The following is a 23814-nucleotide window of genomic DNA, read 5'->3' as shown; positions in this document are numbered from 1 at the left end:
TGTATCTAAGCTCCCGAGCCCCTGGGAATGCAATGAAGGAAATCATTGTCTCTGTTGTCACCTCCTATGACTTTGGAATCCAATCACTGCCATATTGCTGTTTTGCTGTTCTTACAGCTTGCCTCATGTTTAGCCTTCTGTTGATCAGCTCTACTAAAGTATCAGAGTAGGGTAGGAGGAAATAGCAGAGGAGGCCGGCACTTCTTTCACCTAAATCTGATGGCCAGTATCTCAGGAGTGGCTGCGCTCTAGCCTTGGCCACGAGCTACCGCTGTGCTATGCTATTCCTTTCCACAGAAGAGGTGGTCTGTTTCCCTGGCAACGAGCAGTAAACAACCAGAGGACAGAGGAATCAATATCTGCAATATCTGGAGAACGGAGCATTTTGGAAACAAACATCTTATTGGTGACTGCGTTGCCTTCTGATTTTGCAGACATTGACATAGGATTCTTGAACTGGGAATACCCCTTTGAGTGTCTGGAGTCATACTGTAGCTTGGGTTTTTTTCCCCCCAGGGTAAAGTTAGAGATCACAGCCCTAGTCCTGTATCATGTAGACTGGCTTATTGTCACCCTCTGGTCCCCAGGTCCCCTGCCTCTAGCCATGCCACTGCTCTCTTGTATGTGGATACTTTATGTAATGCTATTGGAAGGTTTCCAGTCATGCCTATCTTGTTTCCTTCAGCACAAGATACATTGTCGGAATAACAAACCTACTAATGATGGCCCTTCGGATGCCACTCAGTTTGCATGACAAAGCTGGAATAAGAGATTTACCAACCAGAAAGTTTCTATCTGCTGTTTTGATTTTTTTTTAATTATTTTAAAATTTTTTTGCTTTGTTGGTTATTTAGTTTGTTATCTGATAGTAATGTAACCTGTCATATTATCTAATTACTTATGCTATAGTAAAAGAAAACTTATCTTTGTACTGTGATAGCAGGTAATTTGGTAAGATAAAGTTTGAGAGTTTTCAGCAGATTATATCCTTTAATGCCTAAGGCCCCCGATCCCCGGCCCACGCAGACTACATTCACTAGCAATGCTCATGCATGTGTAAAATCACAGGAACGATTATCGCAGGGATGACTTGTCGGGCATCTGTACCCAACAGGTCCTTCCATGTAAAAGGGAACTAACTGAAAGGATGATGAAAAATAGCAAACCTTCCAGATTACTTAGGTTCAAAATGTGAAGATGCACATATTTATAACACAAGGAGGGCCAACAGTGTGAGGACCTGTGCTAGGCCCGGAGTGCAGGGACTACAGCCAACAGACAATCGATTGGGGAGTCAATAAAAAACATGGAACCCCTTTAAGTTCTAAAAGCTATACAAAGATGTAATATTGTGATTTTACCTGCCACGCTCAGTTTTGTTCCTTCTCCAACTTTAACAGATTTTTTATGAATATTTTTTTCTTTACAAAGTTTGAACACCATAAAGCAGTAATAGATGGAGTCGTCAGATATCTGCACCTCTCGTATGTGGAGATCTGCTTGTCCTGTTATTTCCGTTCTTCCTCTGTATTTGGGATGAACCGTTTCTTTGTAGGGGTGGTAGACATAAGGACCGGTTTTGTTGCCGAGTCTCCAGTAGGTATTTACCCAGAGGACATCCTCTTGGGATGATTTGTATGAGCAGTTTAGTGTCAGAAACTCTCCTATACGGCCCACGATCTTTTGTGTCTGTGTAATTGTGATTGATGGAAAGGTAAGAGAATCTAGAAAAATAAAACACAATAAAATGTTATTAGAGCTGTTTATGAAACAAGTAGCATTTATATACAGTAGTATTTATATTCTGATTGCAGATCTTTTACTCTATTGTCTGTATATAGGGGTGGCTATCTTGTCTTTGCTGTAGAGATATGTTTTACAGTGGTTTCCCCATCCTCTTTACTTTGTTTTCTTTTTTCATGACAAAGAATGGATGGCAGGTCGCGTGAGCGCATTGCTGCTTTGTTCAGTGTCAATGGGATTGCCGGAGATAGCTGAGCACTGTACTCGGTTATCTCTGGCAGTGCCATTGACACTGAATAATCCTTGATGCCGCTGATACCCTTTTACCTATAGATTGTGACATTGACAATAAAACAAAAAAAAATTCTTAAAAAATATGTTTACCATAAAATGTTTACAATAGGTAATTTTCTGATGATGCATTCCCTTTCAGGCTAAAATGGTCACTTTGCTGCAAAACTCGGCATCTCAGACAGATATGCAAATGATTAGAGTTGTGCCGTGACTAGATGAATGGTCCTGCCACCTGAGACCCTAAAAGTGGTTCCACACTTGGCTTTTAGAAAGGCTCTCAGAGGCTCCTTGTGTGTAGTGGACCTCTTTTTCTACTTGTGTAGAGCTTATTGACCACAATTCAAGACATTTGACCCAGGTAAGGTGGGTCTAAGAGGGGGGCACATCATTTGAATGCAAGAAGCTGGATGTTTTTATCACAAATTGCCCGACACCTGGGCCATTCTGACTAGACTTTTGGTAGGTGTTTGGACCAGTGGATCTGTGAGGCTACTCAAACAAGGCGACCTGGCTCAAGACACCCTCGGCAGGCCACTAGTAGAGAGGATCATTTGATCTTCCCCCAAAGCACAAGCAGCTCCAACTACATCATTGTCCACCATGCAGAGACAGGTGGCACCATAGTTACAAGCCCTGTGTCTGTTGGAACTATTCCCAGGTACTGGACTGAAGGACATTTGGTCTTATGGCACCCATTACGTTTATGGCGTATTACACGCACCAGCGCCTTTGTTTGCAATGAAATCATGAACAATGAAACTGGGCTGCTATGGAGTAAAACCAGGTTGTCTTCAGCAGGTTTAGTATGAGCACTGATGACAGCCGTGTTTGTGTTTGGAGACCTAGAGGTGAGTGCCTCAATCCTGCCTTAACTGTGGAGCGGCACACTGCCCCCACTGCTGGTGTGATGTTCTGGAGGGCCATCACATATGACAGTCCGTCATCCCTAAAAGTGGTACGAGGGACAATGACAGTTCAGCAACAGCAGGATAATGCTCAGCTGCACACAGCAGGGGTGTCACAGGAATGCCTCCGCAACATTGTCACACTTCTGTGGCCTGCCCAGTGGCCAGATTTATCACCAATAGAACATGTATGGGGCCATCTGGGATGCCAATTTTGATAGCATATGAGTTTGCACGATCTAGATGCTCAGTTACAGCAAATGTGGACCAATATGCTGTGGGATACCATACGGGACCTGTATGCCTCCATTTCCGCCCATATGACATTTTGTATCCAAGTTAGAGGAGGCCCAACATGGTACTAGAACTTTCTTTCAAGGGGTCAGTTTTCTGCAATAAATGATATTGCAATCACTTACTTATATCAACATTGCAATCTCAAATAGAAAGTTTCATGCCATTCCGGAGCTTATTTTTTTTTGACAAGTGCATATCACTAAGGGGTTAAATGGACTAATGGGGTTACAATTCACTGGAAGGCCAGGAACAAATACTGGATGTACACTACAGTTGGCAAAAAAGGGACTTTGAGACATAGAACTATGTTTAGAGTTATTATAGGCAAATACTGCTGTTGACAGGTAGTCCACCCAATCATCATGGAGGTAGTAAATGAAACAGCGGAGGTATTTTTTAAGAGTCTGGTTAGTCCTTTCAGTCTGGCGGAATACAAATCAATAGTAATCCCCAAGGCACTAAAGCTTTTCCAAAATTATTCGAAAGGGGGGGGAGGGGGGAGAGAGACCACAATAAAATCTATTGATATTGATCTCCAAGTCCTGGATGAGACTGGAAGTGATTGAAGAAGTCCTAATGGAAATCATGGTGTCTTGTTTTGCACACGTGTTGCACAAGAGGAAACATATTTTGTCATATTGTTCCTACAATTAGGCCACTAAAAGGAAAAGCAGTAGTTCAAGAGTTTTCCTGACTCCAAGGTGGCCTGGAAGTTTAGAATTAGAGTTGAGCGAACATGCTCGTTACAAGAGAGAGAGAGAAAGAGAAAGAAAAAAAATCGTCAAATACAAAAATGCTCGGGTCTCCCATTAACTTCAATGGGGTTCATTACTCGAATAGAGCTCTCGAATATTACGAAAAGCTCGACTCGATTAACGAGCACCCGAGCATTTTGGTGCTCGCTCATCTCCATTTAGAATCATGGACCGGTTTAAGGACTTTAGGTCGAACAGGGCCAGGAACATAGAGTCTCTTTTCCTGTATTCAAAAAGATCGGTACACAGAGCAGCTGTTTGAAGATGGAGGAGCAGGAAGGAACAGAGCCTGATTATAGGCTGGGAGCTCATTAATCACGCACTGAAGGAGAGACAGGGCCAGGTTGATAAAGTGTGGGTGGAGCTAATCAGGAGCTGGGTTGCAGAAGGAAGAACTGGGCAAGGTAATGTAGTGTTTGAATAGCTCAGTAGGGAAAGTTGCTGCCTGGAGTACAGGAGCTCCTGGGTTTGAGCCCTGGCATTATCCTTCCTGGTTGATTCTGACCCGGACATGAGACAGCTGCCATCATAGTAACATAGTAACATAGTTCGTAAGGCTGAATGAAGACAATGTCGATCTAGTCCAGCCTGTCTAGCCTCCTGTTTTGTTGATCCAGAGGAAGGCAAAAAAAAACCAAGAGCAGAAGCCAAATAGCCCTTTTGGGGAAAAAAATTCCTTCCCGACTCCCTAATGGCAATCAGACTGTTCCCTGGATCAACCCCTAATAGTTCCTACCTGCCTATATACCAGGATTGACACTTAACCTAATAATTATATCCTGTAATATCCTTCTTCTCCAGAAAGACATCAAGTCCCCTTTTAAACTCCTCTAAGGATTTTGCCATCACTACGTCCTCAGGCAGAGAGTTCCACAGTCTAACTGCTCTAACAGTAAAGAACCCCTTTCTATGTTGGTGATGAAACCTGCTCTCCTCTAAACGTAGCGGATGTCCTCTTGTTACTGTTGCAGTCCTGGGTGTAAACAGATCCTGGGAGAGATCCTTGTATTGTCCCCTCATGTACTTATACATGGTTATTTGGTCGCCTCTTAACCTTCTTTTTTCTAGAGTAAATAATCCCAATTTTGATAGTCTCTCTGGGTATTCCAGTCCCTTCATTCCATGTATTAGTTTAGTTGCCCTTCTTTGAACCCCCTCCAATACCGTAACATCTTTCCTGAGCACCTGTGACCAGAACTGTACGCAGTATTCCATGTGAGGCCTGACAAGTGCCTTATATAATGGAAGGATAATGTTCTCGTCCTTCGCCCCTATACCTCTTTTAATGCATCCCAAAACTTTATTTGCCTTTGCAGCAGCTGACTGGCATTGGTTGCTCCAGTTTAGTCTACAATCCACTAGTACCCCCAGGTCTTTTTCCATTTCACTTTTCCCTAGCGGTACCCTATTAAGCGAATATTGGTAACATCCATTCTTGCTGCCCATGTGCATAACCTTACATTTATCAACATTGAACTTCATTTGCCATTTTTCTGCCCAAGCCCCCAGCTTATCCAGGTCAGTTTGTAGTCGCGCATTGTCCTCCATTGCATTAATTATATTGTATAATTTTGTGTCATCTGCAAATATCGATATTTTACTGTGCAGCCCCTCTATCAGGTCGTTGATAAATATATTGAACAGAATGGGGCCCAATACTGAACCCTGTGGCACCCCACTAGTGACTGTGGCCCAATCAGAATATGAACCATTTATTACCACTCTCTGCTTTCTATCATTAAGCCAATTTTTAATCCAATTACACACGTTTTCACCCAATCCGAGCTGTCTCATTTTGTATATTAGCCTATTATGTGGCACGGTGTCAAACGCTTTAGAGGAGTCCAGATATACAAGATCAAAAGACTCTCCCAGGTCCAGCCTAGAGCTTACTTCATCGTATAAACTGATCAGATTTGTCTGACATGAGCGACCCTTCATGAATCCATGCTGGTGAGGAGTTATTCCCTTGTTCTCCTTGAGGTGCTCATCGATGGCGTCTCTCAGAATCCCCTCGAAAATTTTTCCCGTTACTGAGGTGAGACTTACCGGCCTGTAGTTACCAGGCTCACTTTTGGTCCCCTTTTTATAAATTGGAACCACGTTGGCAATGCGCCAATTTAATGGTACTACATCGGTCTTGATAGTGTCTAGAAATATTAGGTATAGTGGCCTAGCTATTTCATCACTTAGTTCCCTTAGTATCCTTGGGTGTATTCCATCTGGGCCTGGCGATTTATCGATTTTAATCTTCTTTAACCTGTTCCGCACTTCCTCCTGCGTTAGGTATGACATATTTTGCAAGGGGTTTATTTTATTCCCCTGTATCTCGTGTGACATTTCCTTTTCGCTTGTGAATACACTTGAAAAGAAACTATTTAATAGATTTGCCTTCCCTCCATCATCTTCAATTATTCCTCCTGCATTATTTGTTAAAGGGCCAGTGCTCTCCCTGCAAATCCTTTTGCTGTTAATATAGTTGAAAAATAGTTTTGGGTTGGTTTTGCTCTCTTTGGCGATCAGTCTTTCCGCCTCCTCCTTAGCAATTTTGATCGTATCTTTGCAAATTTAGTTTTTTCCCTGTACGATTTTAGCGCTTCTTCGCTGCCTTCTTGCTTTAGTAGTTTGAACGCTTTCTTTTTATTGTTTATTGCCCCTCCTACCGTCTTGTCGAGCCACATTGGTTTCCTTTTAGTTGAGATTCTTTTATTTTTAAAGGGAATGAACTGCTCACATGAGGTGATTAGGATCCTTTTGAACTTTTCCAATTTGTCCTCCGTACTGGCATTTTTGATGTGTTGTCCCATTTAATGTTACCGATAGTAGTTCTAAGCTGATCAAATTTTGCTTTACTAAAGTTTAGTTTATTTGTCGCCCCTTGATAAGGTTTCTTATTGAATGACAGCTGGAAGTTGATTATATTGTGGTCACTATTCCCCAAGTGCCCCTCCACCTGTACCCCCTTTATTCGGTCTGGTTTGTTAGTTAGTACTAGGTCCAGAATGGCCCTCCCTCTTGTTGGTTCCTGCACTAGTTGGTTCAGGTAATTATCTTTAATTACTCTCAAGAACTTATCACCCTTGTGAGATTTGCAGGTCTCATTTTCCCATATTATATCTGGATAATTAAAGTCCCCCATTATAATTACTTCGTTGCGCGTTGACACTTCTTCTATCTGCCTTAATAGTAAGTTTTCAGTTTCTTCTGTTGCTTTAGGTGGTCTATAGAAAACCCCTATCAGGAATTTGTTATTTTTTCTTCCCTGTATTTCTACCCACAGAGATTCCACCTGTTCCTCTCCTACCCCTATATCCTCCCGTAATCAATGCCTAAAGAAGGCCAGTGATTGACTGCAGCAGTTCTATATCCCAGTCAGTAACAGCCATGAAAGACAAAGTGGTTGTGAAGCACTTTTAAGTAATGGAAAAACCCCTTTAACACCTTAAGGACATTGGCCTATTTTGGGCTTAAGGACACAACGATTTTTTTGGCGGATTTTCTTCTCCATTTATCAAAAGTCATAACTTTTTAATTTTTCCGTTGACGTATAAGGGCTTGTTTTTTGCGTGGCAAACTGTAGTTTTTATCTGTGCCACTTTTGGGTACATTGACTATATTGTAAAACTTTTATTTTTTTTATGATAACAGGGAGAGAAAACGCATCAATTCTGCCATAGATTTTTTTTTTCTTACAGCGTTAATCATGCAGCATAAGGCCTCGGTCACACGGACGATTTTCCGTGCGACCTGCGCCTGCGATCTGCGATCTTAGAGAACCATTGCTTTGCAATGGTATCGGACACATGAGCGCTTTTTATGCGCTCGTCCGATACATTATAGAACAGAAATCGCAGATCGCACCTACCTGCGGTCTGCGATTCCTGTTCTCTTCTCTATATGCGCTCAATGGGGCCGGCGGCAGCGGCGCCGGCCCCATCGAGAACATATAGTAGACAAATCATTCTCCTCTGCCACAGCTGTAACAGCTGTGGCAAAGAAGAATTATGTTTGCCCATTGAATTCAATGGAGCCGGCAATACAGCTGGCTCCATTGAAAGCAATGGGCTGCCGGCGATCGCACGATGAATTTTCGGGAAGGGCTTAAAAATATAAGCCCTTCCCTGAAATCCATCCAGAAATGTGTTAAAATTAAAAATATATATATATACTCACCTGGTCCCGGCAGATGGAGTTCAGCAGCGGCCGGCCGGCAGTTCTCCTGAACTGCTGTGAGTAGAATTCAGCAGCCGGGGCTTTAAAATCCCCGCCTGCTGAATGAGCTGCCTGTCATTGGTCATAGCCCTGACCAATCAGAGGCAGCTCTTACTCACCCATTCATGAATTCATGAATGGGTGAGTGAGTGCTGCCTCTGATTGGCTCAGCGCAGGGTTTTTTCCTTTTTTTTAATTTATTTTTTAAATCCTAACACAATTTGTGTCCCCCTGGGGGACTTACAACACTGCCCTGATGATCGCTGTGATAAGGCATGGCAGAGCTGCTACATAGATCGCGGCAGGGAAGGGGTTAAAACTGGGGATGCATCTCCGATGCACCCCCGCTGTTGCAGCGGGAGACCGGCTATGACTGACAGCCAGCTCCCGCTGCGGGATAGCGCGAGATCATATGTGATCTTGCGCTATCCCCAGGACGTAAGTTTACGCCCTGTTGCGGGAAGTACCCCACTCCCAGGATGTAAACTTACGCCCTGGAGCGGGAAGGGGTTAAGAAACCTGAATTTTGCACCAACTATATTTACTTAAGACTAGAGATGAGCGAACGTACTCGTCCGAGCTCGATGCTCGGGCGAATATTAGGGTGTTCGGGATGCTCGTTACTCGTAACGAACACCATGCGGTGTTCGGGTTACTTTCACTTTCTTCCCTGAGACGTTAGCGCGCTTTTCTGGCCAATTGAAAGACAGGGAAGGCATTACAACTTCCTCCTGTGTTGTTCCAGCCCTATACCACCCCCCTGCTGTGAGTGGCTGGGAAGATCAGATGTCACCCGAGTATAAAAGTCGGCACCTCCCGCGGCTCGCCTCAGATGCCTTGTGAGTTAGATGAGGGACAGTGCTGCTGGTACCGGAGCTGCTGTAGGGAGAGTCTTAGTAGTTAGTGTAGGCTTCAAGAACCCCAAAGGTCCTTATTAGGGCCACTAATACCTGTGTGTTGGCTGCTGTTAGCAGTGGCTATTTTTTTTTTTCTCAAAATCGGCTCTGCAGAGCGTTGCACCCGGCATTAGGGACAGAAGTGTTGCATAGGCAGGGAGAGTGTTAGGAGTGAGTGTAGCCTTCAAGAACCTCAACGGTCCTTTCTAGGGCCATATTTAACCGTGTGCAGTACTGTGCTGGCTGCTGTTAGCTGTGCTTCATATTTTTTTTTTCTCAAAATCGGCTCTGCAGAGCATTGCATCCTCCATTGATACTACAGGGAAAGAATTGTGTAGGCAGGGCCACAACACAGTTATTATTCATTGAATATACGCAGTGGGGCCTTTGCTTGTAAAAAAAAGGGAAAAAAATTCTATTTGTCCTGCCTCTGTCCGTCCTAAGGGCTGTGGGTACGTGTGTGCTGCGTGTACAACGTTAAAAAATCAGGCGCACCCAGCTACGGTTTACTGCAGGCTTCGCCATTTGCTTTCCTGACTGCGAAATACCTGCTCTGCCAGAGTTAATAACTCTGCTACCCTCAAGTTCTGTGACACATTTGCAGGGCCACACGACAGTTATTAAACTTCTCATGTTCATTGAATATACGCAGTGGGGCCTTATGGTGTAAAAAAAGGGAAAAAAATTCTATTTGTCCTGCCTCTGTCCGTCCTAAGGGCTGTGGGTACGTGTGTGCTGCGTGTACAACGTTAAAAAATCAGACGCACCCAGCTACGGTTTACTGCAGGCTTCGCCATTTGCTTTCCTGACTGCGAAATACCTGCTCTGCCAGAGTTAATAACTCTGCTACCCTCAAGTTCTGTGACACATTTGCAGGGCCACACGACAGTTATTAAACTTCTCATGTTCATTGAATATACGCAGTGGGGCCTTTTGGTGGAAAAAAGGGAAAAAAATTCTATTTGTCCTGCCTCTGTCCGTCCTAAGGGCTGTGGGTACGTGTGTGCTGCGTGTACAACGTTAAAAAATCAGACGCACCCAGCTACGGTTTACTGCAGGCTTCGCCATTTGCTTTCCTGACTGCGAAATACCTGCTCTGCCAGAGTTATAATAACTCTGCTACAGTTAAGTTCTGTGAGTGACACATTTGCAGGGCCACACCACAGTTATTAAACGTATTGTTCATTGAATATACGCAGTGGGGCCTTTTGGTGTAAAAAAAGGAAAAAAAAAAATCTATTTGGCCTGCCTCTGTCAGTCCTAAGGGCTGTGGGTACGTGTGTGCTGCGTGTACAACGTAAAAAAAGCAGACGCAACCAGCTACAGTTTAATGCAGGCTTCGCCATTTGCTTTCCTGACTGGGAAATAAATACCTGCTCTGCCAGAGTTATAATAACTCTGCTACAGTTAAGTTCTGTAAGTGACACATTTGCAGGGCCACACCACAGTTATTAAACTTAGATTATTCATTCACTAGAGGCAGTGGGGCCTTTCCTTTTCAAAAAAGGGAAAAAATTATATTTGGCCTGCAGTCTTGCGCCAATTTATTTCCTGCCTGTGAAATCAAAACACTGGTAATACAGCATGCTGAGGGGTAGGGGTAGGCCTAAAGGACGTGGACGCGGCCGAGGACGCGGAGGGCCAAGTCAGGGTGTGGGCACAGGCCGAACTCCTGTTCTAGGTGTATCGCAGCCGTCTGCTGCGCGATTAGGAGAGAGGCACGTTTCTGGCGTCCCGACAGTCATCGCACAATTCATGGGTCCACGCGGGAGACCGTTATTAGAAAATGAGCAGTGTGAGCAGGTCCTGTCCTGGATGGCAGAAAGTGCTTCGATCCACCCACAGTTCTGCGCCGTCCACTGCTGCAAATCAGAATCCTCTGTCTGCTGCTCCTCCTTCCTCCCAGCCTCCTCACTCCATTACAATGACACATTCTGAGGAGCAGGCAGACTCCCAGGAACTGTTCTCGGGCCCCTGCTCAGATTGGGCAGCAGTGGTTCCTCTCCCACCAGAGGAGTTTATCGTCACTGATGCCCAACCATTGCAAAGTTCCCAGGGTCCGGGGGATGAGGCTGGGGACTTCCACCAACTGTCTCAAGAACTTTCTGTGGGTGAGGAGGACGATGACGATGAGACACAGTTGTCTTGCAGTCAGGTAGTAGTGAGGGCAGTAAGTGCGAGGGAGGAGCGCACAGAGGATTCTGAGGAAGAGCAGCAGGACGATGAGGTGACTGACCCCACCTGGTTTGCAACGCCTACTCAGGACAGGTCTTCAGAGGGGGAGGCAAGGGCAGCAGCAGGGCAGGTTGCAAGAGGCAGTGCGGTTTCCAGGGGTAGAGGCAGGGCCAGACCGAATAATCCACCAACTGTTTCCCAAAGCGCACCCTCGCGCCATGCCACCCTGCAGAGGCCGAGGTGCTCTAAGGTCTGGCAGTTTTTCACAGAGACGCCTGACGACCGACGAACAGTGGTGTGCAACCTTTGTCGCGCAAAGATCAGCCGGGGAGCCACCACCAACAGCCTCACCACCACCAGCATGCGCAGACATATGATGGCCAAGCACCCCACAAGGTGGGACGAAGGCCGTTCACCGCCTCCGGTTTGCACCCCTGCCTCTCCCCCTGTGCCCCAACCTGCCACTGAGATGCAACCCCCCTCTCAGGACACAGGCACTACCGCCTCATGGCCTGCACCCACACCCTCACCTCCGCTGTCCTCGGCCCCATCCACCAGTGTAGTTCAGCGCACCGTCCAGCCGTCGCTAGCGCAACTGTTGGAGCGCAAGCGCAAGTACGCCGCCACGCACCCGCACGCTCAAGCGTTAACCGTCCACATAGCCAAACTTATCTGCCTTGAGATGCTGCCGTAAAGGGTTGTGGAAACGGAGTCCTTCAAAAGTATGATGGAGGCGGCGGCCCCGCGCTACTCAGTTCCCAGTCGCCACTACTTTTCCCGATGTGCCGTCCCAGCCCTGCACGACCACGTCTCCCGCAACATTGTACGCGCCCTCACCAACGCGGTTACTGCCAAGGTCCACTTAACAACGGACACGTGGACAAGCACAGGCGGGCAGGGCCACTACATCTCCCTGACGGCACATTGGGTGAATTTAGTGGAGGCTGGGACAGAGTCAGAGCCTGGGACCGCTCACGTCCTACCCACCCCCATAATTGCGGGCCCCAGCTCGGTGGTGGTATCTGCGGAGGTGTATGTTTCCTCCACTAAAGCACCCTCCTCCTCCTCCTCCTCCGCAACCTCTGTCTCGCAATCAAGATGTGTTAGCTGCAGCACGTCGCCAGCAGTCGGTGTCGCGCGGCGTGGCAGCACAGCGGTGGGCAAGCGTCAGCAGGCCGTGCTGAAACTACTCAGCTTAGGAGATAAGAGGCACACGGCCCATGAACTGCTGCAGGGTCTGACAGAGCAGACCGACCGCTGGCTTGCGCCGCTGAGCCTCCAACCGGGCATGGTCGTGTGTGACAACGGCCGTAACCTGGTGGCGGCTTTGCAGCTCGGCAGCCTCACGCACGTGCCATACCTGGCCCACGTCTTTAATTTGGTGGTTCAGCGCTTTCTGAAAAGCTACCCACGCTTGTCAGACCTGCTCGTAAAGGCACGCCGGCTCTGCGCACATTTCCGCAAGTCCCACACGGACGCTGCCACCCTGCGCACCCTGCAACATCGCTTTAAGCTGCCAGTGCACCGACTGCTGTGCGACGTGCCCACACGGTGGAACTCTACGCTCCACATGTTGGCCAGGCTCTATGAACAGCGTAGAGCTATAGTGGAATACCAACTCCAACATGGGCGGCGCAGTGGGAGTCAGCCTCCTCAATTCTTTTCAGAAGAGTGGGCCTGGTTGGCAGACATCTGCCATGTCCTTGGTAATTTTGAGCAGTCTACCCAGGTGGTGAGCGGCGATGCTGCAATCATTAGCGTCACCATTCCTCTGCTATGCATCTTGAGAAATTCCCTGCAAAGCATAAAGGCAGATGCTTTGCGCTCGGAAACGGGGGCGGGGGAAGACAGTATGCCGCTGGATAGTCAGGGCACCCTCCTGTCTATTTCTCAGCGCGTACAGGAGGAGGAGGAGGAGCATGAGGAGGATGAGGAGGAGGGGGAAAAGACAGCTTGGCCCGCTGCTGACGGTACACATGCTGTTTGCCTGTCATCCTTTCAGCGTGTATGGCCTGAGGAGGAGGAGGAGGATCCTGAAAGTGATCTTCCTTGTGAAGACAGCCATGTGTTGCGTACAGGTACCCTGGCACACATGGCTGACTTCATGTTAGGATGCCTTTCTCGTGACCCTCGCGTTGAACGCATTCTGGCCACAACGGATTACTGGGTGTACACACTGCTCGACCCACGCTATAAGGAGAACCTTTCCACTCTCATTCCCGAAGAGGAAAGGGGTTCGAGAGTGTTGCTATACCACAGGACCCTTGCGGACAAGCTGATGGTAAAATTCCCATCCGACAGCGCTAGTGGCAGAAGGCGCAGTACCGAGGGCAAGGTAGCAGGGGAGGTGCGGAGATCGAGCAGCATGTACATCCCAGGCAGTGCAACAGTCTTTAAGGGCCTGGACAGCTTTATGTCTCCCCACCAAGACTGTGTCACCGCTCCCCAGTCAAGGCTGAGTCGGCGGGAGCACTGTAAAAGGATGGTGAGGGAGTACGTAGCCGATCGCACGACCGTCCTCCGTGACGCCTCTGCCACCTACAACTACTGGGTGTCGAAGCTGGACACGTGGCCTGAACTAGCGCTGTATGCCCTGGAGGTGCTTGCTTGTCCTGCGGCTAGCATCTTGTCGGAGAGGGTGTTTAGTGCGGCTGGGGGAATCATCACAGATAAGCGTACCCGCTTGTCAACCGACAGTGCCGACAGGCTAACACTCATCAAGATGAACAAAGCCTGGATTTCGCCAGACTTCTCTTCTCCACCAGCGGACAGCAGCGATACGTAAGCAATACGTAGGCTGCACCCGCGGATGGAAGCTACGTTCTCTCTCACCATCCAAAACGGGGACATTTCTGCTTCATCAATCTGTGTCTAATATTCCTCCTCCTCCTGCTACTCCTCCTGAAACCTCACGTAATCACGCTGAACGGGCAATTTTTCTTAGGGCCACAAGGCTCACTCAAATAATTTTTCTAAACAATTTTTAAACGTTTCAATGCGCTTAAAAGCGTTGGAACTTTAACTTGAACCAATTTTTCGTTACACTGGGCTGCCTCCAGGCCTAGTTACCACTTAAGCCACATTAACCAAAGCGATTAATGGGTTTCACCTGCCCTCTTAGCTGGCCATGGCCAATTTTTTTGGATGTACATTAGTACTGTTGATACAGCAATTTTTGTGGGCCCTCGCCTACAGTGTAATCAAACTAATTTTTTAGCCCACCTGCATTACAGCTGACGTTACCTCAGTTGTGTTGGGCAATGCAATGGGATATATTTATGTACCGCCGGTGGCTTCCTGGCACCCACCTATGCTGTGGGTCCACAGGGAATTATAAATTAATCTGTTTCCACTTGTAAAGAACCCCAGTATGACTGGGGCATGCAGTGTGGGCCGAAGCCCACCTGCATTAAGCACGACATTACTACCTCAGCTGTGTTGGGCAATGCAATGGAATATTTTTGTGTATCGACGGTGGGTTCCAGGGAGCCACCCATGCTGTGGGTCGACAGGGACTTCACAATAGGGAGTTGTACCTGCCTGTGTCTATGAATTAAAAAGCCCGGTCTAACTGGGGCATGCAGACACCTTGACAGAATGAATAGTGTGTGGCACATAGGTTCCCCATTGCTATGCCCACGTGTGCAGCTCCTGATGGCGGTGGCACAGGATTCTATTTCTCATTGCTTCTGTACAGCATTGTGGGCTATCGCCCCACCCCTTTTAAAGAGGGTCGCTGCCTAGCCGTGCCAACCCTGTGCAGTGTGTGCCTGCGGTCCCTCCTCATGGCAGACGCACTTCTAAATAGACATGAGGGTGGTGTGGCATGAGGGCAGCTGAAGGCTGCGCAGGGACAGTTTGGTGTGCGCTGTGGGGGGGAGGGGGTGCGGTTGGGCAGCATGTAACCCAGGAGAAGTGGCAGTGGAGTGTCATGCAGGCAGTGATTGTGCTTTGTTGGAGGTAGTGTGGTGCTTAGCTAAGGTATGCCATGCTAATGAGGGCTTTTCAGAAGTAAAAGTTGTTGGGAGGGGGGGGGGGGCCCACTCTTGCCGGTATTGTGGCTTAATAGTGGGACCTGTGAACTTGAGATGCAGCCCAACATGTAGCCCCTCGCCTGCCCTATCCGTTGCTGTGTCGTTCCCATCACTTTCTTGAATTGCCCAGATTTTCACCAATGAAAACCTTAGCGAGCATCGGCGAAATACAAAAATGCTCCGGTCGCCCATTGACTTCAATGGGGTTCGTTACTCGAAACGAACCCTCGAGCATCGCGGGAAGTTCGTTTCGAGTAACAAGCACCCGAGCATTTTGGTGCTCGCTCATCTCTACTTAAGACATAAATACAAAATCTATAATAGAAAAAAGGCTAGTTTTTCAGGATACTTTTTTGTAATTTTAACCTGATTGTTAGTGCACATATTTATGGTTCTTTGATCAAGTCTTTCTGTAGTTATGAAACATCTATATCTGTCCATTCTATTTCTTTTATGATCAATTTTTCCTGCTCCGAGGGACCTTTAACATGGGACAGAATAGGCTGCTTGATACACCACAAGCCAGATAAATTCTGCATCAAACTCTGCAGGCAACCTGCGGATTTTGATGTGGAATTGAAAATGACTCAGGGCTCGTTCCCTTCAGTGTTAGGTGATCCAGGAGCAGGAAAACAGCACCCAATGGCTGAACGGTTGCATCTTGTGATGGAATATAATGGCACAGAACAGCCTCCCATTGATTATAATGGGGGTTCGTTTGATTTGCAGCCAGCTGTCTGGAATTTTGCTGGAGCTTACAGGATGAGAAAGCTCAGTTTTTTGCACTGTAATCCTGTTTTCTAGACAAAATCAGCTGATGTAAACAAACCCTTAAGAGTACGTTCACATGAGGCAGAAATACTGCGGAATATCTGGCAATGGAAGGTTCCGCTGTAAATTCCACAGCATTAGCGCCCCCCCCCCCCCCACTCCCTCTCATTTGAATATACCCTAAAACCTGCCTGCAATTCCACACCAAACTCTGCAGTTAGACCTACAGATTTTGGTGTGGAATTCCGCAGCTGTGGATTTGGCTGAGTCCGGCAGCGTATTTTCGCCCCGTGTGAGAGGTCCCTGACGAAGACTGACTGCCCCATTAATTCCCCTTTTACATCAAGAAATATGTATTTACCTGAGAAGGTTAGCTCTGTGCCATGTCTGCTTTTTATTATTCCACTACTGGTGGTCACATGGCAACAATAACGGAAGAATTCATGTTTCGAAACATTGCGTATTCGCAGAGAGACGTCTTCAGGGAAGTTTACAATTGAGCATCTATCAGATGTTCTGTTCCCAGTGTTAATCCTGTTATTATTAAGGGTGCAATGTTCACTATATCCAGAATACCAGTCCACTTGTAGCGCCTCCCCCAGGGTCTCCAGTGGGTAATGACAGGGGATGATCACGTCTTCTCCTGGGACAGCAATCAATTCTTCTGCCTGAGTCACCGATCTTCCATCTATGAACAGAAGACATGGGATATACTGTATATGTATTGCACATAATTAATAAAATATTAATAACACTGAAAGATAACATTATAACTTACTTATTTGATTGTTTTGGAAAGGTGCGTTTATACGGGACGACTGTCTGACCATTGCTCCTATACTTTACACAGAAGCAATAGTTGTTCAAGTGAATGGAGGTGGAGCTGCCAGGGATCATTCCGGACGCTCGCCTCCTTTTACAGTAAACAGGAGTCACTCAAAAGTTTAACGGCCACTATTATACGGCACGACAGTCACTTGGTTTTAAGTTCTGCTCAAAACCAAGTGACTCCAATAAGTAGGCGATTTCTCACTCAGTGCCCTGTCAGTGGCCGTGTATACACGGGACAGTTATTGGCTGAATTCACTGTTTTCAGTGATAATTCGGGTGATAATCGTTCAGTGTAAGGCAGGCTTAAGACGGCCGTGACGGGCTCCGCCGCGGAATTCCGCGGCGGAACCTGTCACGGCGCCCCCCAGAGGCCCCAATACTTACCTCCGGATCCGGCATCCTACGTCCCGCATGACGCTTCGGCGTGAGGCGCCGCAGCATCATGTGACACGCTGGCCACGTCACATGACACACCCACAGCGTCACATGACGCGCCGGCCGCGTCATGTGACTCGGCGGCGGTAGGCGGGGAAACGGCTTCATGCTATCTTCCGCTGTGCTACAGCGGAAGATAGCGTGACGGACGGCTTCCATTTACTGCAATGGAAGCCGTGTGCGCGTACACCCGTGGCAAATAGAACATGCCGCGGGTGAGGTCGGGTGATTTCACGGTGCGGAATTCCACTGGAATTCCTCACCGTGAGCATTGAGCTATTAGGTTCAATAGAACCTAATAGCTGCGGGCAACGCAGCGAATTTCTGCCGCGTATTACGCGGCGGAAATCCGTCAGTGGGAAGGAGCCCTAAAGGTACCCAAAGTTTATTTCTATTTTTAATTGTTATGTATAAAACCTTTATACCCATGGACAATCTCAGACCTACAGTGTATGGCATATCTACTTGAAGTGCCATTAAAGAGATTGTCTCATTAGAGACAACCACCTTCAGAATTCAGCACCTAGGATGAAAAGCTCATCATTCTGGATCCCACTTTCGGCACCCCCAGCAAACAACTGATTTTGCTCAGACATTTCACCTGTAACAGTCTGCAAGGCAAATGTAGTATTACCACATGGCCATTGAGAAGACTGACTGTGCTGTAAAATAGGAATGACTCAAAGTCCTTCAAAGCGGTTGCTGCTTTTATAGAGCAGCTCTCTAATTATAGAGGGATCCCTAAACCCTCTTCTTGGCACAACGCCTTTAAAAGGAATCTGTTGGCTCAAATATGTTGCCCAATCTGGAGGCATCATGTTTCAGAACAGGAGGATCTGAGCAGATTGATATATAGTTTTAGGGAAAAAGATTCAGCAGAACTTGTATTCATTCATATTTCTGCATATTCTCAGCTGAACAGTCCAGTGAGCGTAGCTATCAGTGATTGACAGCTACCTGCCTACTAAACTCCCTCCCACCTACGGCCGCTGCCATGGGCTGCCATAGGAGCCCATGCAGCGGCTGACGTATTCTGAGCCAAAAAGATAGTTCCAGGACTATCTTTTGGGCCTGACGTAAAAACACCCGGCAGTATATTGGCTTGGCAAGGTGTTTTTACGTCTCAGAAACACGCCCATGTGATCTGATGAATTGGAATCCAATGCATCAGATCACAGCGCATATCGGCCGTCCGATATGCGCTCACGTAAAAGAAGCCAAAGAACGCTTTCAAAAATAGAAGTGATAATAGTGTAGTTTTTGTCAATTAACAAAATGCAAAGTGACTGAAAAAAGAGAAATGTAAATCCCATCAATATTTAGTGTGACCACCCTTTACCTTCCAATCAGTATCAAATACTCTAGGTACACTTGCACAAAGTCATTAGAGTCATAGGATTATAGTCATGTGTATGATTAACCAATTATGCCAAACAGGTGAGAATAATCATCATTAACAGAAACAGCTGTGTGGGAGGGTTAAAACTGGGTGAGGAACAGATCAACTCTGCTTCCAAGCTGAGGTTGTGGAAGGCAGTTTCATGTCACAGGTCATACTTCATGGCAATACAAAGAACAGCAACGTCTCTCCCAGCAAGAGATTTCAAAGCAGACTGGGGTTTCAAGATGTGCTGTTCAAGCTCATTTGAAGCAGGACAAAGAAACAGGCAACATTGAGAACTGTAGATGTAGCGGGCAGGGTCATTCCTTTGGGCAGAAAAGATGATGGGGTAAAACCAGATAATATGTCAAGAGTGGCTCTAACATCTTCTCCATAAAGAACCAAGGTGTAGTCGGCCTAGCCGCACACAGGATCCTGTATAACTAACAGTTCTGGGTAACTTTATTATAAGCCCCAAGGCAACAACTGGGCAATGGTCCCTACACTCACTAAGGAAGGACAGGAGCCAGGTGCAGCCAACTGTTCTGGGGAACCTGCCCCCCACCCTGCATCCCGACAGCGAGGAGGAGCCCGGTGGCCAGGGGAGGTAACGATGACCGGGGCTCACCTGCGCCGCACGGCAGCCACCTGAGTGACAGGACCGTCGGCGAGTGCATGGAGGACCCACGAGCCGCCGGTCCTGACAGTACCCCCTTCTGCTATGGGGGAACACCGGACGCTCACGGCCCGGAGCAGGCTTAAGAGGAAAATGCCTGTGGAACCATCAGACCAATAGTAGTGCATGTACATCTCGGGTGGGAACCCATGTACAGTCCTTAGGGCCAAAACCCCTCCAGGGTACCAGGGTACCAGGTAGTACTCTGAATAACTGAGCATCAATCAATCTACCTCCTACTCCAGTTACCCCTGAACAAGAGTAGGAGAAAGCGGGCTCTGGACGGGCAGAACTCGGGTAACATATTTATTCAGTAGCCCCATAAATCTTCCATGACTACGAAAGAGGTAACCTATACACCACAGGATTCACTACCTGGGAGATTGTGGACGGACCAATGAAGCGGGATGCCGGCTTTAGGGATGGGACCTTGAGTTTTAAATTTTTTGAGGCCAGTAACACCTGCTCCACAACCACGAACAATGCAGAGATGGTGCCTTTTTTATTAGTTTTCCTGGAAACCCTGAAGGTTCTTACGAACCTGGGCCCAAATTGTTCACAGTTCATCAATGGCAGAATCTGCAGACAGCGTGTCAGAAACTGAGACGCAGAAAAAGAAAATCGAGGATGGAAACCATAATTACAAAAGAACAGCGAGACCTGAGAAGACAAATTTACATGATTGTTAATGGCAAACTCGGCGAGAGGTAGAAAGTTAACCCACCGATGTGGATTGTCTAAAATGAACAATCACAGGTATTGAATTAATTCTTGATTCATCCTCTCAGTTTGCCTATTCGACTCAAGATGAAAAGCCGACGAAATGGACAAATCAATACTCAATTTCCTGCAGAAAGCTCGCCAGAAGTGAGCGACAAACTGTACACCCCTATCTGAGACCACGTCCTCAGGAACCACATGCAACCACACCACCTCTTTGATAAATATCTCAGATAATAGCTTGGCATTTGGTAATTTGCTGGTCTATAACAGCCGCAAATACGGTAGTGATAGCATCTTTGGCAATGTTTTTGATTGAGGTCTTTACATACAGTTTTACTAATTCTAGGCCTTTTCTGAAAAGAGGATGCATGTATTCATTGCCATGAAAACTTTTCAACCCCCACCCTGATTGAGCAATATAAAAGAAAGCATAAACAGCAGGGCCCCATACACCCTCCCAAACAGCATTTTTTAATGTGGCGATTCATTACACGGTCTAAAGTGTAATCGTACTAGGCTTTTTCATAACTGAATTTAACAGGCTCATTCTAGTCTGATAAAATGGAAATTGTAAAGGAGTCAAAATGTTGTTTGCACAATGGTATGTAATCCGGGTGATTGTAGTGTATTGTAACAATGTCATTGTTTTTGCTGTTAATTTTGATGTTTTTCAAAAACTGTACAAAACTATCGCCTATGTACTGATGTTGAATGATATCCGTGTACACAAACAGCATATAAAACTCACCTTTTATATCAGTGTAGTGGTTCCGGCACTATCTGACAGCATCTAAGCAGGGTCCACATGCTTGGGTAGACCTAGTAAAATAGACAACCTGTGTCTTGGGGCAAACTGCAGCAACGTTGTATCTTCGGCGCTAATCATTTGTTTCACTTCATCATAGCATAGTTTAAATCCATTGGTTGGGACATGCAAAACTGCTATATGACCATGTATTGCGTGCACAATATCATTGATGGATGAATAATACCCGACCTTCTCAAAATGTTGCACAAGTGGCCCTCTTGTTTCGCGATGAAAAAAACACCTTTGTACGGGTAAATTGTATCCCACGTATACGGGTACTGTGTCTCCATTAGCGCCACCTCATAAGGCCCCATAAGGTGAATTGGCTTTACGAGTTTCATGGTATAAGTAGAAATTTTTCTTTCGGTGTAAATTTTGGAAGGTGCGTTGCTAGGGAGAGTTTTATAAAATGATCCCATCTCCATGGTCTATGTGGATATCAACTGATTTTCTTAGATTCAACTGGTAAATTTTGTAGGGTAACCGAGCCATTTTACAAAGCAATGTGTTGTACCACGGACTGGTCTTTTCTTCAGAATTTTTTTGACCCTGTAGATGCAGTTCTCATCCGCTGGTACCTCACAAGAAGGCTTGTGAGGTTTAAAGGTCAGAATATCGCTGCAGATATTCTGCCATATTCTTAAGGAGTATTGTTTTGTTACATCTACTGGGCGGCACTGCATGGTTCTGAGATAGGTGCGATTACAACTGTATGCAACAGACATATACCTAAAAGTGTTATGTTTTCTGAGGTAGCACCACATTCTCGTTTTTAAAGTGCGGTTAAATTGTTCCACTAAGGCAGCCTTCACCATGTTTGACATAAAATAATGTTGTATACTGTAGGAATTACAAAGGCGCTTCATCGTCCGGTTCGTAAATTCTTTCACGCGATCTGTCAGAAACCTTTTTGGTACTCTCCTGCCATTTTCAAATATCAGTTTGAAGGGTTTTGTGACACTGCCTCCTGATTTGTCTGCTAATCGAACGCACCACGCGTATTTTGATAACACGTCTATAACTATTAAAATGTATTTCAAGCTGTCATTTTCTTTTGAATACTGCATCATGGTTACAAGTTCCACCTGCCACTGTTAATCGATTTCCGATACAATTATCTTATTTCTTACAAATTTCTTTCTGATTGGTTCATGAAGACTGTAACTATTTTTTTTTCAAGCCATTCTTTTACATCACGTCGTTTTATACAATTAAGATATCTGTATAGTTTAATGATTCCACCATAGGAGCCAAGCTTTGCGGGATTAATATATCAACTCTCAATATGTGTGCAGTCTGTCCAAAGGCCATGATGCAAATTACATAACACAGATGGCCATACACTGTTTAATTACAACAGTTTTTTTAAGTATCTAACACATTTGATTCAGTCACCAGTTGCTTAAAGGTGATAGTTACGGAACACAGATGGCCATACACTGTTTAACCCCTTAGTGACTGACCAATAATGTTTTTACGTCCTGCCCTTGCAAGATGTGTATGGAGGGAGATAGCGCCGCTATTTTCCTCCATTCAGTGTGTGCATCAGCTGTTTACTACAGCTGACTCCCGTGGGCAGTAGCTGCAATGCAATTCTGACAGTTGCATTTAAATCCCCCAACCAATGTTCGGGGGTCCCGTACGGCACACCCGCAGTGAGATCGGGGGAGCTGTGCAATTGTCATGGCAGCCAGGGGACTTCTAAAAGGCCCCATGACTGTCTTGGCAGACTACCCATCAAGCTGTCCCCATGGGGTGGCTTGGTAGGCTGCCTGTCAGGATGCAGTATGATGTAATGCTCTCCGTGTTGACGGATGGTGAATAAAAAGACTTCCCTATGTACCTACTTGGACAACAGGTGTCAGTGGGGTTCCTTGTTTAAGTGATACCCCGCTGGGCAGCAGGTGAGTTGACTCATTCTTTACCAATCGGTATATTTATTGAAATACACCAGGCACTCTCCTGATTCATCTTTATCCTTTTATGTTACAATAAATAGTATTATTGAAAAATACAACTCATACCACAAAAAACAAGCCCTCATACAGCGATGCCGATGGATAAATAAAGGAGTCATGTTTTTTTAAAAGGGAGGAGAAAAAAACAAAAATGGAAAAAAGCAAAAAGCTCCATCACTAAGGGGTTAATTGCAGCTGCTTTTTAACTATCTAACGCGCAAATGAAGCAAAACAGATGTAGCCCTGCGAGTTACCCTGCTACCTTCTGACCTCCAGAGTTAAGCATTGTGACACTTTTTAATAAAAAAAGAGTAAAATATATTCCAGATTCAGTAGAGATAAAAGTGATTGATTATAGAAGATAGCTAATGATTAGAGATGAGCGAACGTACTCGTCCGAGCTCGATACTCGGGCGAATATTAGGGTGTTCGGGATGCTCGTTACTCGTAACGAGTACCACGCGGTGTTCGGGTTACTTTCAGTTTCATCTCTGAGACGTTAGCGCGCTTTTCTGGCCAATTGAAAGACAGGGAAGGTATTACAACTTCCTCCTGTGTTGTTCCAGCCCTATACCACCCCCCTGCTGTGAGTGGCTGGGGAGATCAGATGTCACCCGAGTATAAAAGTCGGCCCCTCCCGCGGCTCGCCTCAGATGCCTTGTGAGTTAGCTGAGGGAAAGTCTAATTGTATTGGAGTTGCTGTAGGGAGAGTGTTTGTAGTGAGTGTAGGCTTCAAGAACCCCAAAGGTCCTTCTTAGGGCCACATCTACCTGTGTGCAGGCTGCAGTTAGCTCTGTTGCTTTTTTTTTTTTCTCAAAATCGCCTCTGCAGAGCGTTGCACCCGGCATTAGGGACAGAAGTGGTGCTTAGGCAGGGAGAGTGTTAGGAGTGAGTGTAGCCTTCAAGAACCTCAACGGTCC

At 46.3% G+C, this 23814-nt stretch overlaps 1 protein-coding gene across 1 annotated transcript in view; it reads right to left on the bottom strand.

Annotated features, from left to right (window-relative positions):
* Positions 1-23814, bottom strand: part of LOC136610308 (uncharacterized) — a 145545-nt gene that overhangs the window by 11100 nt on the left and 110631 nt on the right. Inside the window, exons 3-4 of the mRNA XM_066589537.1 lie at positions 16444-16770; positions 1362-1724 (exon numbers count right to left, since the gene is read on the bottom strand). Coding sequence (XP_066445634.1) covers positions 1362-1724; positions 16444-16770 — 690 coding nt within the window. The remainder of the gene's footprint in view (positions 1-1361; positions 1725-16443; positions 16771-23814) is intronic.

This window comes from Eleutherodactylus coqui, chromosome 2 (assembly GCF_035609145.1).
Source record: "Eleutherodactylus coqui strain aEleCoq1 chromosome 2, aEleCoq1.hap1, whole genome shotgun sequence".
Taxonomy (NCBI): Eukaryota; Metazoa; Chordata; class Amphibia; order Anura; family Eleutherodactylidae; genus Eleutherodactylus; species Eleutherodactylus coqui.
Note: the sequence above shows the minus strand (reverse complement) of the source record. Positions and strands in the feature narration are given on the sequence as shown.